General features: G+C 37.2%; 1 protein-coding gene across 8 annotated transcripts; it reads right to left on the reverse strand.

Annotated features, from left to right (window-relative positions):
- Positions 1-908: 908 nt before the first annotated feature.
- Positions 909-13845, reverse strand: IDH3A (isocitrate dehydrogenase 3 (NAD(+)) alpha). Of its 8 annotated transcripts, none has more exons than XM_026068272.1 (12): positions 11984-12059; positions 11727-11789; positions 10926-10980; positions 9846-9929; positions 8355-8469; positions 7558-7745; positions 7168-7301; positions 6155-6257; positions 6012-6076; positions 4276-4360; positions 3600-3752; positions 909-1588 (listed from the first exon to the last, which is right to left on the reverse strand). In XM_026068272.1, exons 4-12 carry the CDS (start codon positions 9867-9869, stop codon positions 1505-1507), a joined length of 951 nt encoding a protein of 316 aa, XP_025924057.1. In that variant the 5' UTR covers positions 9870-9929; positions 10926-10980; positions 11727-11789; positions 11984-12059; the 3' UTR covers positions 909-1504. The 8 variants fall into 8 exon arrangements, with proteins under 8 accessions (XP_025924057.1, XP_025924056.1, XP_025924053.1 ...); XM_026068271.1 differs by having other exon boundaries at positions 10887-10980; XM_026068268.1 differs by lacking the exons at positions 10926-10980; positions 11984-12059 and adding an exon at positions 13769-13831 and having other exon boundaries at positions 11751-11789.
- Positions 13846-13868: the final 23 nt, after the last annotated feature.

Below are 13868 nucleotides of genomic sequence, written 5' to 3' on the forward strand. Positions count from 1 at the left end.
CCACAGAAGGAAATGTTACCCTATTATTAACCAAGCACAGAGTGCGCACAAAAAAAAAAAGCTAGTTTTCCTTCCCCAACACATGTTGTTAGACTGCATACAAGGTTGGGATATGTATGTTATGGAGTGACACCAGATGAAATTAACTCAGAGGGATTTTACTTCTGCACAACCAGCCTAAACAGTCTTAATAGAAAGTAACTAAGTGGAGAAATACCTATTAATAGAATTAAGCTTTAAAAAGCCAATTCTGGCAGTAGTGATAATCCTGTCCTATAGCCAGGAATTTTAAAATGTGCATTTTCTTGTGGGATGTACTAACGGAAGCATATCTTAAGACATCCAGCTAAGAATGACTCATGTTTCTATCACCCATATGTGATAAAAAAGGGAGGGAAAAAGTTGCTTTTGCACTTATTAAGCTTCAGTAGCAGAAGAAAGTCTCAGATTCCCTGGAATAGGGATGAAAAGTATTTCTGGAACCTGGGCACCAGAGACAAACCTTTGATCTCTCTTAATCCCTTTAGSATTAGTCCATTACATTCAGAGTTTCTAGACTAAATTTACCAATACTAGCCAATACAGTAAGACATATCRAACAGACTATGCATAAAAGCAAAGTACAATACAAAAAGCGTTTTAGCTGAAGTCTGAATGCTGAATGAAATATTTTGWATAAATTTGCAAAGTTAATACTTCCCTCCTCACAATATATAGCAGAAATAAATTTGTATAATTTACTCTTCATTAGGAGAACTCTGTTGTAAATTAAAGTATGTTTCAGAGAGGAAAACTTACAAGAATTATTTGGATAGTTAGCTTTGAAAGATAATTTTACTTTAACATTATTTCTCATCTCTAGCTGGTTTCTGTTTTTGTTTTTCTAAACACACAGATTAAGTCTCTAGAATTTTTCATTTCTTTATTTATGCGCTTGGAGAACAAAGTTATATTTCATGGATCACCAGAGTACCTAAAAGTATTTCTTCATTGCTTTTAACACAAAATTGCTATTTAAGTTATTTTATACCCGTTTCTTTTTATAAAGATCATTTTGTGCTATTGTTAGGCTGAAAACCTATCTTTTACATTTCAGTGAAACCAATAAAGTAGGTTTTAAGCATTAAGGTGCCTTTACAATTCACCAATTTTGTTATCATTATATTTACACAATTTTTCTTCCTGGAAAGTAAAAACCATTTAATTGAAATGGAAAATGGTAAACAGTTACAATGACAATAAAATAATTCACCTGGACATAAAAAAGTTCACCAGATAGATAAAAACAAATAAATAAGACAAAGCACTTAGAAAAGTCCACTGAAAGCAGGCACAAGCATCATTTGTAGCCTTTTGGGCCATAGTTATTAATGGAGAGGCCCTAACTAAAAAGTTTTCTCTCTGAAGAGACAGGCAAACTATATGCATATGGATATCAGGTTACATATAGTGTACTTGGTATGATGTGTCCTTTAGGAGTTATTACAAGCAGTATGAGCAAAGTTTAGTCTGTGTCCTGTACTCTGCGGCAGATCTCCTCTGTGAATTCGGAACACTTCGCATTACCTCCCAAGTCTTTTGTCAAGACCTGAAGGAAGAAGAAACAACATTATTAAAGTGTTTAATGTGACTATTCTTGCCTCTAAACAATTTTACTTTTATATATAGTATATGGAAAGTAAATATGGATAAAAAGGACCACATCAAGTTTGAGATTCTCTGCATCCCTTACAGCTTTCACCAATAAGAACTACGAGAACTACAGTATGTAGAGAAAGTGACTATGAACATCAAGTGCTATGTTATCACAGAGTGTTAACATCTCAGCATCTTTTTATCTTAACTCCAAATTATGAAGAAAGTGAATTTGGCCAGAGCTTCTAAAGTCTCTTGGCCACATAGAAGTGTACTTAATTGAAAGTAGTTAAATTTTCATAACAGGTTTGTCCTTTGGAGATCAAATTTATATATGAAGGCTCAATGCAAAGGCAAACAACAGAGAAAGTGTCATTACATGAAGTTTTTGTTTTTTGTTTTTAAAAGGAAACCCACACAGAAAAAGCACATAGATGATTGATAGGTTTTGAAATGCTGCATGTTAACAGTTCTCTAAGTTTGCTTAGTTTAGTTAAAAGATGAAAAATGCAGAGTTAAAGAAACCTGCTGATCAAGTACAATTCTGGTGCAATGAGGACAGTAAAATCAAAAAAAAAAAAAAAAAGTAGTTTGGTAACAAGATCCCGTGTCCAACCTAGCAAGATTAAAGCAGTCCAAGAGGTAAATTTAAATCATTAGTTTTCCCCCTACAAGACGCACACACACACACATGCACACACACAGAGTTCTTACATGGCATGGGGGAGGTAGGAAGAAGGGAGAGAAATTGCAAGCATACGAGGCAATAAAAGTTACTATTTTAAGATATTGTCATTTCAACTGCATTTTGCTTTTTTTCCATTTAGAAAGTTCTCTTCATTGTGAACATATCATCATGACATTTTAAGCAACTAGTAAACAAGTAGCAAGACTTGCACTATGTTATCTTCCATAGACTTACTGACCTGCAGATGGAGGATTTCATTTCCAGAGCAGTAAATGGGCACTTTACAGGAGCACCTCTTTATTCACTTGTAAGTTTACATTTTTTTTTAAAGTGGCTGCTACACACAGTATGATAGCTGCAAACAGACCACTTATGAAATGATGACAGCTTTTCATTTAAGCATGTTTGTTACTTTTAATTATAAAGCAGCTTCTTATGCTCCTGCCCCAGATAATTGCACCAACATGGCTAACTGCTGATGCTCTTTAACAACAGTCTTCAGGATCTTTCCAACTATGTTTTCATAAGGTGGAAGTCAAAGTGGATAAGTGAACTGATAACATTAGGACTACAAATTCAAGTCAGGTTTCAGGGCGCAAGCCAAAAAAAAAAAAAAAAAATCAATTTGGGTTTCTAATCTGGAGACACTGCCCAAGGGAGGTCACATACAATCTTGAGGGGAAAAATAAATACTAGATATAGTTTTGCCCTTGACTATTCTTTTGTAGTCCCCAAAGAAGCCAAAGCAGTTAGGAGGTAAAAATAAAATAATTGATCTGAAAAATAGGAGCAGAAGTATTACATTCAAGTCTGAGATGCTATAGAAGAGATGGATGATTAAGCCTGTAAAAGGCAAGTAAGTGTCCTTCATTTCAAGGTCCAGATTTAAATATATAAACTTTGTATATATTATAAGCTTCACAAGTGAAATACTACTGTTATCTAAACATCTAATTCCCTTCCTGAACAACAGAGATGCAGTTCTAGCTTTTAGATTTAACAAAAGCCATGGATATGTGAGACAAGGGTAACTGAGACACAAGGAATGCTACAGAGTGTCCCTATTACTGAGCTGGGCACATCTGGTACCACCACAGGTAATATAATTGCTATTAGCAGAGAGAGCGGAATCTCATTCCTCTGCTCCTGTGGCACTGCCCATGATTCAGGCTAGCACAGCTGGGCATCTGCTGTTTTGTTTTGATGTTCTAAGTTAATTTTTGCTGTGATAGAATTATTCTAATTCACTGCATGTATTTGTACACCATTATATTACCTTTCCATCTTTAATTGTATCAAAACAAGCTGTTTCAATTTTTGTGGCATGTTTGTGCAGTCCCATATGACGCAACATCATTACAGCACTCAGAAGAAGAGCAGTTGGATTTGCCAAGTCCTTTCCTGCAATGTCTGGAGCGGTTCCATGAACCTAGAAATAAAAGTGAGCCTATCATGAAGTCAATATGTTGAYTGAAATACCTTAAGCAATTCAATGCATTTAAGCCACTTCTCATGCACAAAGCATATTAAAATAGGATTTACTTTGCTGATAAAGTTAATGGAAAGGAGACAGAAAAGAACAGAACAATTCAATGCAAAGGTATTAGAAAGGGGAACTCATTCATCTTAATGTGCCTCAGTAGAAACAGGAATCAGATACCTAATATCTCCCAATTGTGGCTCTCAAATTCTATTTCACAGAGGGTGGGTTTTTTATGAAAAAAAAGGGTGAAAAAAAAAAAAAAGAGTCAGTAAAAGCACATGAAAAACCTATATGTAATACATAATCTAACTACTGTCTCTAGGTAAAGTTTCAGCATTCTCACAGTGAAAAAAGGTTTTACAGAGAACTTAGTTAAATGACAGTCATATTATGTGTGGTGGACAAGTTTTAAGTTCTCAACTGGAGACAAAATAGTCATTACTATTTTACCTCATGTAAGAAGACTTACCGATTCAAAAATTGCAACTCCATTAGCACCAATATTTCCACTTGGTGTTACTCCAAGACCCCCAATCAATCCAGCACATAAGTCACTGGGGAAAAAAAATCCACATGCAATTGCCTCTCAACAAGGTATTAAAATATTTGTTTGCACTTTATTATGTGCATTTCATTGCAACAATAACTTAAAGAGCTTATTTTAAATACCAGCCTACCAGTCTAAGACCTTACCAGTCTAAGGATAATACTGGGAAAAGAACAGATACTGTAAGCCACTTGTACTCCACTGGAACATGAAAGTTGTTAGTAGAACTACCAGCAGAAAAGAGAGCTTAATAAAGAAAAATTAAAAGGAAATCCCAGGTACTAGAATAAGGGTGACCAAACCAAGACAGATAAGCACAACAAAAAGTACTCAAAACATAGGATACTTTTAGAAGTCTCAAAAGCTAGCAAAAACTCTAACGTACAGTTCCCTGTAACCATCCAAAAGTCTTACTTCCCCTGAAGACGCAACAGAACTACTTTTCATATGTAACGTTCTTCTAAAACATGCCAGAATTTTGCTCAGAGACGTAAATTACAAGTAGTTTTAAAATTTATTATATGTAAATTAAGGAGTATGTTCCAAGTGATACCAGAATAGTTATCCCCCTCTCTTTACTGAACAATCTAGGAGTCACAAGTCTGACATAAGTGGGGTTTCCTCCCAAATTAACAAGGGGAAGGACAAACCCACTATGCCAACAGTCATCATACAGTACCCTCAAAGCTGAACACACTAATAAACAAGGATCTTAAAACACTGATGTTTTAGCATACCATTTTATTGCCTACACGTTAGTTGGTGTCTGACTAATGAGCAGAAAAGTTTGGAACTATTTTAAATTTAAGCTAAAACAAACTAATTAGCTATATTCATTTAGAGTCTGGGAGAGAGATTTTATAAATCATCATTTATCTTTTAATCTAATTCTGATTCAATCTATTTTCTCAATCTTTCCTTGGTCATACAAAGAGAAGCAATGTTACATTATACACAAGAGTTCAGTTTAGAGATACTTAGTTTTACTAAGCAATATTTAATTGAGTTTAATTGAGTTTAAATTCTGAAACATTTTACAGAATACAAGATATCTACCAATGGATTTTGCCTTCAAGACATCAAGTACCCCCAATATTAAAGGAGGAAGTATTAAAGTATTAGTGTTAAAGAGGAAAAGATAAAATACAGAAAACAAGGCCTGGTAGGATATTAAGAGGCCATACATTTGATTTTTCAGTCACTGTGCAGAATCATTTAACTGTATGGCTTACTTGCTCTAAACACTATGATCCTACAGTCATCTTATACAGTCTAAGATTAGAAAGTCTAATAATGATGTCTAACTAAGTGTTCTTCATTACAATTTAAGCCATAAACTTATTCATGCATTTGGAGATGTTTCCCTTCCCCCTCCCTCCAACACCAAGAGATCTGAATGACATTCATAGTCTCCATCATCAGAAGCTTTCTTCTTTAATAAGAAGCACATTCTCATCATATAGCTCCCCTCAATAATATATTAATAAATGAAGTGTAATAATGCCATCTTTTCTTCCCATTTAGATTCCAATTTATAAAGATTTAAACTCTGGATGCAGAAAACAGTCACTCATCTGCCTAGCATATAACCTGAACAATAGTCTGGAAACTTGACAGTATTTTACATGCTGGGCGAGTTAAAACTGAACTCTCCATACCTGAGGATGTCACCATACAAATTTGGCATAACAAGCACATCAAATTGTGATGGATCCTGAACCATCTAGAAAAAAGTATACATTTATTAAGATTAAGAATTTAAGCTAAAAAATAACTGCAATTAAAACTGGTAAATACTCACATTCAGACACACAGTATCCAGATACATTTCATTAAATTTAATATCTTTACAGTTTTCTGCTGCCTCCCGGCATTTTCTCAAAAAAAGCCCATCAGACATTCTCCTGCAATTTAATAAGCAAGAGAATATTACAGTTATTGAAAGTAAGCAATATTGAAGATAAAAACAACTGCATGCAACAGAGGATTAAATAAAAATACTAGAGCACAGAAACTTAATTAGCGATCCCTTAATTAGTAATCCCTTCTGTTAAATATAAATAATATTTTTAATATATTACAGTCAGAGAAGTTACACCTTTCAAATTCCTTTAAATGCCCCTAAATTCCTTTAAATAATAGGACACTATTCATTGGGAGTATAATTATGTCATAACTCCTGTATATCAACAGCACTGGAAATGCTTTCTGCATATGGTCCACAGGTTAGTATTTAGTAAGGCTCCCTTCTTTAACATACTTCCTAGAAGACCTGTGACAATTATGGCCTTGAAATGAAGGACTGTTTTAAGCTTGCAGAAGACTACTTGACACACTGCCCCCCTTTTAAATTCCCACCTAAAATGTAAAATCTAAAATGTTTTTTGGATCAATAATTTAACATATGCATACAGTAATTCTCAAAATAACTTGTATTCATTTACTAAAGGCTCACTGAGTTTGTAAAGGTGGTGTCATGTAATACTACATGATGTGATTCAGTTCACTGCAAAGTGCTTTGGAAGATACCGGCCAATTTCATGCTCAGTTTTTAATTAATTTTCCTAGTTTAAGATTACTTTTAAAATAAGGACTTAGGGAGGAAAGTCACAGGAATACAACACACTTAGTAATAAAAACATTAGTATACAGTTATTACAGGCCTATCGACACTGGGTCAGTATTCCCCATTTTACTTATGAGGTCTCCCACTAGCATGAACAGAAGTTATACATTTGAGGAAGATTAATGAAGTTATTTATCATTAAAAACATATTACTGTTTGTTGTCTTCTCAAAACAAGTGTAAACATACATAATATTTGCCTTGTGCACAGCAGTAACATGACTTCTCTGATTATTTCTGGCATACTCAAAAGCAAATTCTGCAATACGCTTGCTTGCTTCTTCTGTGATTAGCTTGATACTTTGCACAACACCATCAACAATCTGAAAGACAGTAGTTACATTGCTAGTAAAAGTGTAAGCTTAATTTTAAAATCAATAGTATGAATGTTTGGGACAACAAAATATCAGAATTCTGAGCTGGGTAGTCTCCCCAAGGCGTTTCACAATAAAATAACTTTTTTATGGCTAAAGGACTTAACCAAAAAGCCCTCTTAGTGCTAGGCAACTTAAATAGGCAAAGTTATCATTAATGGAACATAGAAATTCTGCCAGAAACACAACATTTCCAGTAACGTACCACATGCTCAATTCCACTGTATTCGCCTTCTGTGTTCTCTCGAATTGTGACAATGTTTACGTCTGTGTATGGCGTTTTGTATCCTTCAATTGAGACACAGGGGCGGACATTCGCATACAGGTCAAAGGTTTTGCGCAGAAGCAGATTCATTGATGGGTGCCCTGCAGCAATCGGGGTTTTTAAAGGCCCTAAAAGGAAAACAAAACCAACCAAACAACAAACAAAAAACCAGAAATGAGTGAGAAGATAAGGCCCTCTGTAAATTTAGAGTTCAAACTACAGATACGATTCTGTGGTACTCTTGCAGAAGAGCTCCAAATTCCTACTGAACCGTTACGCTGAAGTGCCACAGGAATTCTTTGTGCCATCAAGACTACTACACACTGATATTAATCAGCTGTTTAAAGGCCTAATCATGACCCTTATTCCACATGGAATAGCAGCTTTCACAGAAGGTTTCACTGAAAACTAGTAAAAGATTTGAAGTAAGATACCACTCATTGGGAGTATAATTATCTCATAACTACCGTATATCAGCAGCACTGGAAATGCTTTCTGCATATGGTCCACAGGTTAGTATTTAGTAAGGCTCCCTTCTTTAACRTACTTCCTAGAAGACCTGTAACAGTTATGGCCTTGAAATGAAGGACTGTTTTAAGCTTGCAGAAGACTACTTGACACACTGGCCCCTATAATTAGCCATTTTATTGCGCTACAGATGAAGGACTTTGCCTTTTAAATCAGACCCACAGTACAAACAACGGTATTTAATATCTTTGTATTAACCCTTAAAATACCTTTTAATCCCATTTTGTTTTTATCCATGGATTCTTTGGCATCTGGAGGTATCATCCACTTTCCTCCTGGTCCTTGGATAGCTGTAACATTCCTCTCTTCCCACTGAATAGGAGCCTAAACACATTTGTCCTATGTTAACTTCAATATCATGACTTTTGCTTCCAGTTTTTCCTCACCTGCACAAAAAGGGGCTTAAGGAATTTTACTCAAGCCTTCCAAAACAATTTTTCCTCTGGTGAGTAACACTAAGCATGAGATATTTGAACTTGAAAAGAAAAAAGCTTTAAAAATGTTATTAAATAATTGAAAACGAAATAGTACTAGCAATATAACAGCATAAACTTGAATACCACAAGATGCCTCCCTAGGTATCACATACACAGATATCATTAGAATTGCATATGCATGCTACTTCCTTCAACTTGTTACAGCTGTCTAGCTCATTGTATTTTCAAGAGACAAAGGACATTTGAAAACTGAATTCATTCAAAATTCATCATCCAAACTACCTATAAGACAGTACATAACAGATACATCTGTTATCTAACTGAGAGCCTGCAAGTGTCCCACAATGCTTCCTGAATTTGCATTCACCACGAGAATCTTGTATTTGGAGACAGGCTGCCACCTGTTCTTTCATCAGGAAGGATCATACAGGAAAAGATACAAGGGCTTTTCTAAGGAAACAGAATCAGTCCAAGCATAACATATTGGATAATCCCCCTTAAAAATGAATGAATTTGATTAAGTTTTGAAATGCGCACTTGCACACAAACTTCGGTTTTACTCCCCCATGCCATTCATCTCCACAGCCAAACTATTATAAGGCTTTATGTATAATTAAAGAGAACGTCACCTTTTCCAAATCTAAGCTGGACAGTTGTAATAGACAGGGAACGTGCTTTGGTACCATTACTAATATGGAACAATTTAACAAGTTTCTTTCCTGAAAAGCTTTATTTTCTTCCCAGGAAACCTGTCAAGTTCTGATGAAGTTCCTCACGTAGGTACCGAAACAGTCCTTGGATATACCCAGTTTGCATATCACAGAATTGAACGTGTTTGACGGTACAACAGACTAATTGCAGATAAGTTTCTAAGAATAAGCTAGCCCTTCCACACATACTTTGATCTGCACTGAGAAATCACAGTGGCTAAAAGAACATCTTTCTATCAGTTGCTCAAGATTACTGCACGAACAAGATGATTTCACATGATATATTGAGTTGATATTTCCAAAAATTAAACGCAGCATTTGCTCTCAACTCTCTATTCCTCTGCCAGTTAACAGTTTGGAGCCCTGCCTTGATAATGCAATGCTATCTTCTATTTTCTGAAACTTCAGACTCTTTCTGTTGCCAAGTAGAAGTCTTAATAGCTTAAACATGACTTGATACTTTGGAAGGTAAGGGAAAAATACTGTTAATGCACCTAGTTACAGCTTGTTGCTGTAACTAAACTTACTCACAGTAAGAAGAATATGCACTTACTTTGGCAGCATCAAAGATCTTCATGACAGCAGCAGAAATCTCAGGTCCTATGCCATCTCCTGGGATTAAAGTTACTGTTTGCACCTAGATTAAAAAAAAAATGCAGTAGTACAACTAATGAATGCTGTGTCAAATGTAGAAATCATTTTCATGTGCTGCAGGAACCAAGCAACTGCTAGAATGAAAAAATAAAGTTCCAGTTGCCAAAAATCACTGTACAGAATAGCAGTAGTGGACAGAAGCAAGAATGACTAGCCTACTTTCAAAGGAAGGCTGCAAAGGTTTTAAGAGAATTGTTTAAAAATCTGCCTAGTATGAACTCATTCTCAAGACACAGGTGTAACCTGAAAGTCAGGTTCCTGTGCAGTACTCCTTGAAATAACATGCTTACTTCTTGGAAACTGGAGAGGAGATAGTATTATCTAGCTATGGATCTGTTACCCATATATCTCCAATATTATCAGTGAGCTTCAATGATACTGACCCATGTTAGAGAAGGTTAAGTTTATGAAAAATCTATATTTATCTTAAAGTCTCAGGCTTATCTAAACTTTTCAAGTGACTTCCTAAAAATCTCAGACCCATTTTTAACAATGTCAAGTTATTCTTTCCCCATAATGCCTGCAGAATTTCCCAATCTTTTATCATCCTCAAACAGATGAAACAGACTGCACAGCTCAGGCTTATTAGATAACAGGGGAAGAAAGTACTCCACTTTGGTTAAAAAAATGTGATGATTACTATGTTAATCCTATATACCCCTCTCTTTTTGTTTTGCTTAAAGATTTCCAACATTTCTGTAGGAGCTCTTTATTACCTACAAAAAAGGCAGCTCAGAGACAGATTATTTGCAAAGCCCAATTAGAATTAAAGAAGTCTTTCCAAACTTCTTCATGCAAAATATTCAGAATTTCAATGAATATTTTGTGACTGATTTTTTTAACTAATTAGAGCCAGAGTTTCACTGTGCAAAACAAAAGACATGAAGCTTCAGATAAAAGAACTGAACTGAAAGCTCAACAGCAATGGTAAGTACATAACTAATTGAATGCCTTCAAGATTAGTTTTGTGCTGTCTTACACTCCAGTTGCTTCGCAGCACAACAGGACTGCACGTGAGCCAGAGGAGACTGCACCTGAAACATTAATGTGGTATAAACAGAATGTGAGGTGCCTCACTTCTAAATCCTTCTGTAATATGTAAGCTATGACCTACAGTTCAGCATCTCTTCTCCACTATTCTACCAGCTTCCAATTAAAAGCCACTGTTTCTCCTCAAACTTAAGTCTCGCATAAGGGAGCATGCAGTGGTGGTGAGCCCTGCATCTGCCTGAGAAGTTTTCAAGGCCATCTTCACTGAGAACAGGTCTGTGGGCACTTTAAGCACACACATAAAGGAAGGAAAACATCTACAAGAAAATATACAGTCATCATCTAAAACACATTAAAGAGGGCCTTGAAAAGGCAGACCTTTATATGCAACGTATACTAAAAGCAGCAGTATTTAAAGTAAATCTAGTGCTTACAGGAAAGTCTGCAAAATAAAAAAAAATTAGAAGCTTCTCAACAATTCTTCTAATTTGCCCATTTCCAAATGAGTTTCAGAAGAACTGTCTTATGTCCAGATTTTGTGAAAAGTTTTCATGCCACTTCTATCTTTTGCTAGAGCCTGTCTTAGCTTATCACTTTTTCTGTAATATGCAATTCCCAAAGACAGTAATTAACCAATCTGAATCCAGCATGGCATTAAGAGCATATATGCTCACTTACTTAGGCCTTATTTTTTGAGAATGTAAAAATAATACAGTGATCTTAAAGTAAATTTCTGAGGTCCTTTCTTGAGAAACTTCTTAAAAGAAAAAAATGGTACTATTATACTCACAGCACTACCAAAACTTCTGGTCACCTGTTTTTGGTTTTTGAAAGCACCTAGCAACCGAGAGACCTGTAAGAACATAAAACAAAAAAGATACTACTTTACTACACAAATGGATATTTAAAAAGGTATCAATATTTCAGCAATTCTACATTTTAAAAATCACTGCTTCATTTTGATTTTTATACCCATTTGAGATGAAATTTAGAGCAGAATAACTAATGCTTTGTAAAGTTGCTCAGTAACATACTGTACACTAATACCTCACGTGAGTATTCTCAGCACGAGGTAAACCCAGGACAGCCACAGTTTGAAGTGCACCATAATTTCTTATCTTGCCTGGGGATAAGAGGAAATTATCACATAGTAATCTAAGTCCTTAGATACTACACATTTAAAATAAGCTTGCAATAACTCTAGCTAGATGGATAATGCGCTAAGACTTAAGATTCATAAAAAGCAAAGTGAGAAATCAAACATGAAAATGTCATTAATAGCTGTGTGGACAGCATGTTTACACATTTTAGGTAATCTTTTAAAGAGTACTTGCATTAGCGTGACTTCTATTTCATTGAAATTGGTGAGAATTTTGTTCTTAAACCTTTTACATTTGTGCGTTTTGTGCTTTAACCTTCTCTGTGCCTGACAATTTAAAAAGAGTGGTTGAAGTGCATATAAAAGACAAAAGAAAAGTCACCATAACAATGAAAATCATCATCTACACAGTTTAGGCAAAGAATTACACTTTCTAACATCTGAATATTCAGAACTGGCATAAAGCTTCAAAATAGAGAAGATACCTCAGCTGGAGTTCTTACCTAACAGAGCACCAAGGACAAAATCCCCAACCATATCACTGTAGGTAACTGACTACAGAAAAATCACAGCCTCCCAGTGTTATCTTCTTTAGAAACTGTCATGCCTCTATGATTTAAGAGTCAGATGATCTTCCAACTGTAATCAGACTCACGCTGCTTCAGTTCTACCATCCTCATCTGGATCATCTGTATGTAGCCATCCTGGCTAGATCCATGATTTGACAGTTTGTAATCTCCTGTCCAATCTGACAGTTTGTAATCTCCTATCCTTATTGACAGGTATGCTAAATATAGCTGAATGGCAAAAGGGACAAACTACCTGGGCACTAACAGAAACAATTAGAAGCAATATAATTCTCAGGTATATTGTAATGAATACTGTGGAAGAAGTAATTTAAGCTAGAATTCATTTTGGCCTGTAACTCAACATGAGATGTACAGGGTCACACGAACAGGCGAGCAATGTTTAGCATAGCAAGCCATGTATTTGACTTGCAGGCAGCAGCGGGAGCAGCAGACGGGTCTGGACTGCGGAAGCCTAAGTGCCCTCACAGTACGGTTCCCACTTAGAGAATCGGGATTCGTATTCTTGAGCAGCCCTGGAAAGAGAAGGGAGTAGAGCAGGCCCAGAGCGTTTTCTGCCAGAAATCACGGACTTGAGTTGCGGAGAACTGGACTAAACAGTAATGGTCCATTCTGACCTTAAAGGTACGCATCACGACCAGCGCTCGGCAGATCTTCAGAGACGTGAGACACGCGTGGAGGGGCTTGCTCAGCGACTTAGCCTACCTCAGGCTGTTATTAAAAGACGCAAAAGAAATTCCCTTTACTCCAGGCAAACAGGCCTCTTCGAGGCGTCCCCAGAGCAACTGCTGCTTTTCAGCGCACTTCGGAGCCAGCGGATCCCGAAGCGCGTGCAGGGGGCAGAGAGCCAACAGGCGAAACGGCCGCGGCCTCGCTTCCCCGCCGAAGGCTCGGTGACAGCCGACACCCCGCTGCCCTTCCGCAGTGACCTTCGCAACCACCATTTTCCCCGGGCACCGCCGAGGCGCACGCCGCCGCCCCGCGGCTCGGGAAGGGCGGCACGACCTCCGCAGCGCCGCCGGGAACGGCGGGCCCGGGCGCCTCCGGCCGTTGGAGCTAACGGCCGCCGCGCTCCGCCGCCAAGGTCAGGCGCGCGCCCGGGCCCCGCGGAGGCGGCGGCGGCGGGGACTGTCCCCCTTCGCTTACCGTAGGCATCCACGCGGCCGCAGCCATGATGCTCCCAGCCACTGCGACGCCCGCCTCGCGACCGGAACCGGCGTCCGCACCGCCGCGCGCCCCGCCCCCG

Source organism: Apteryx rowi, unplaced genomic scaffold (genome assembly GCF_003343035.1).
Source record: "Apteryx rowi isolate R43461 unplaced genomic scaffold, aptRow1 scaffold_27, whole genome shotgun sequence".
Taxonomy (NCBI): Eukaryota; Metazoa; Chordata; class Aves; order Apterygiformes; family Apterygidae; genus Apteryx; species Apteryx rowi.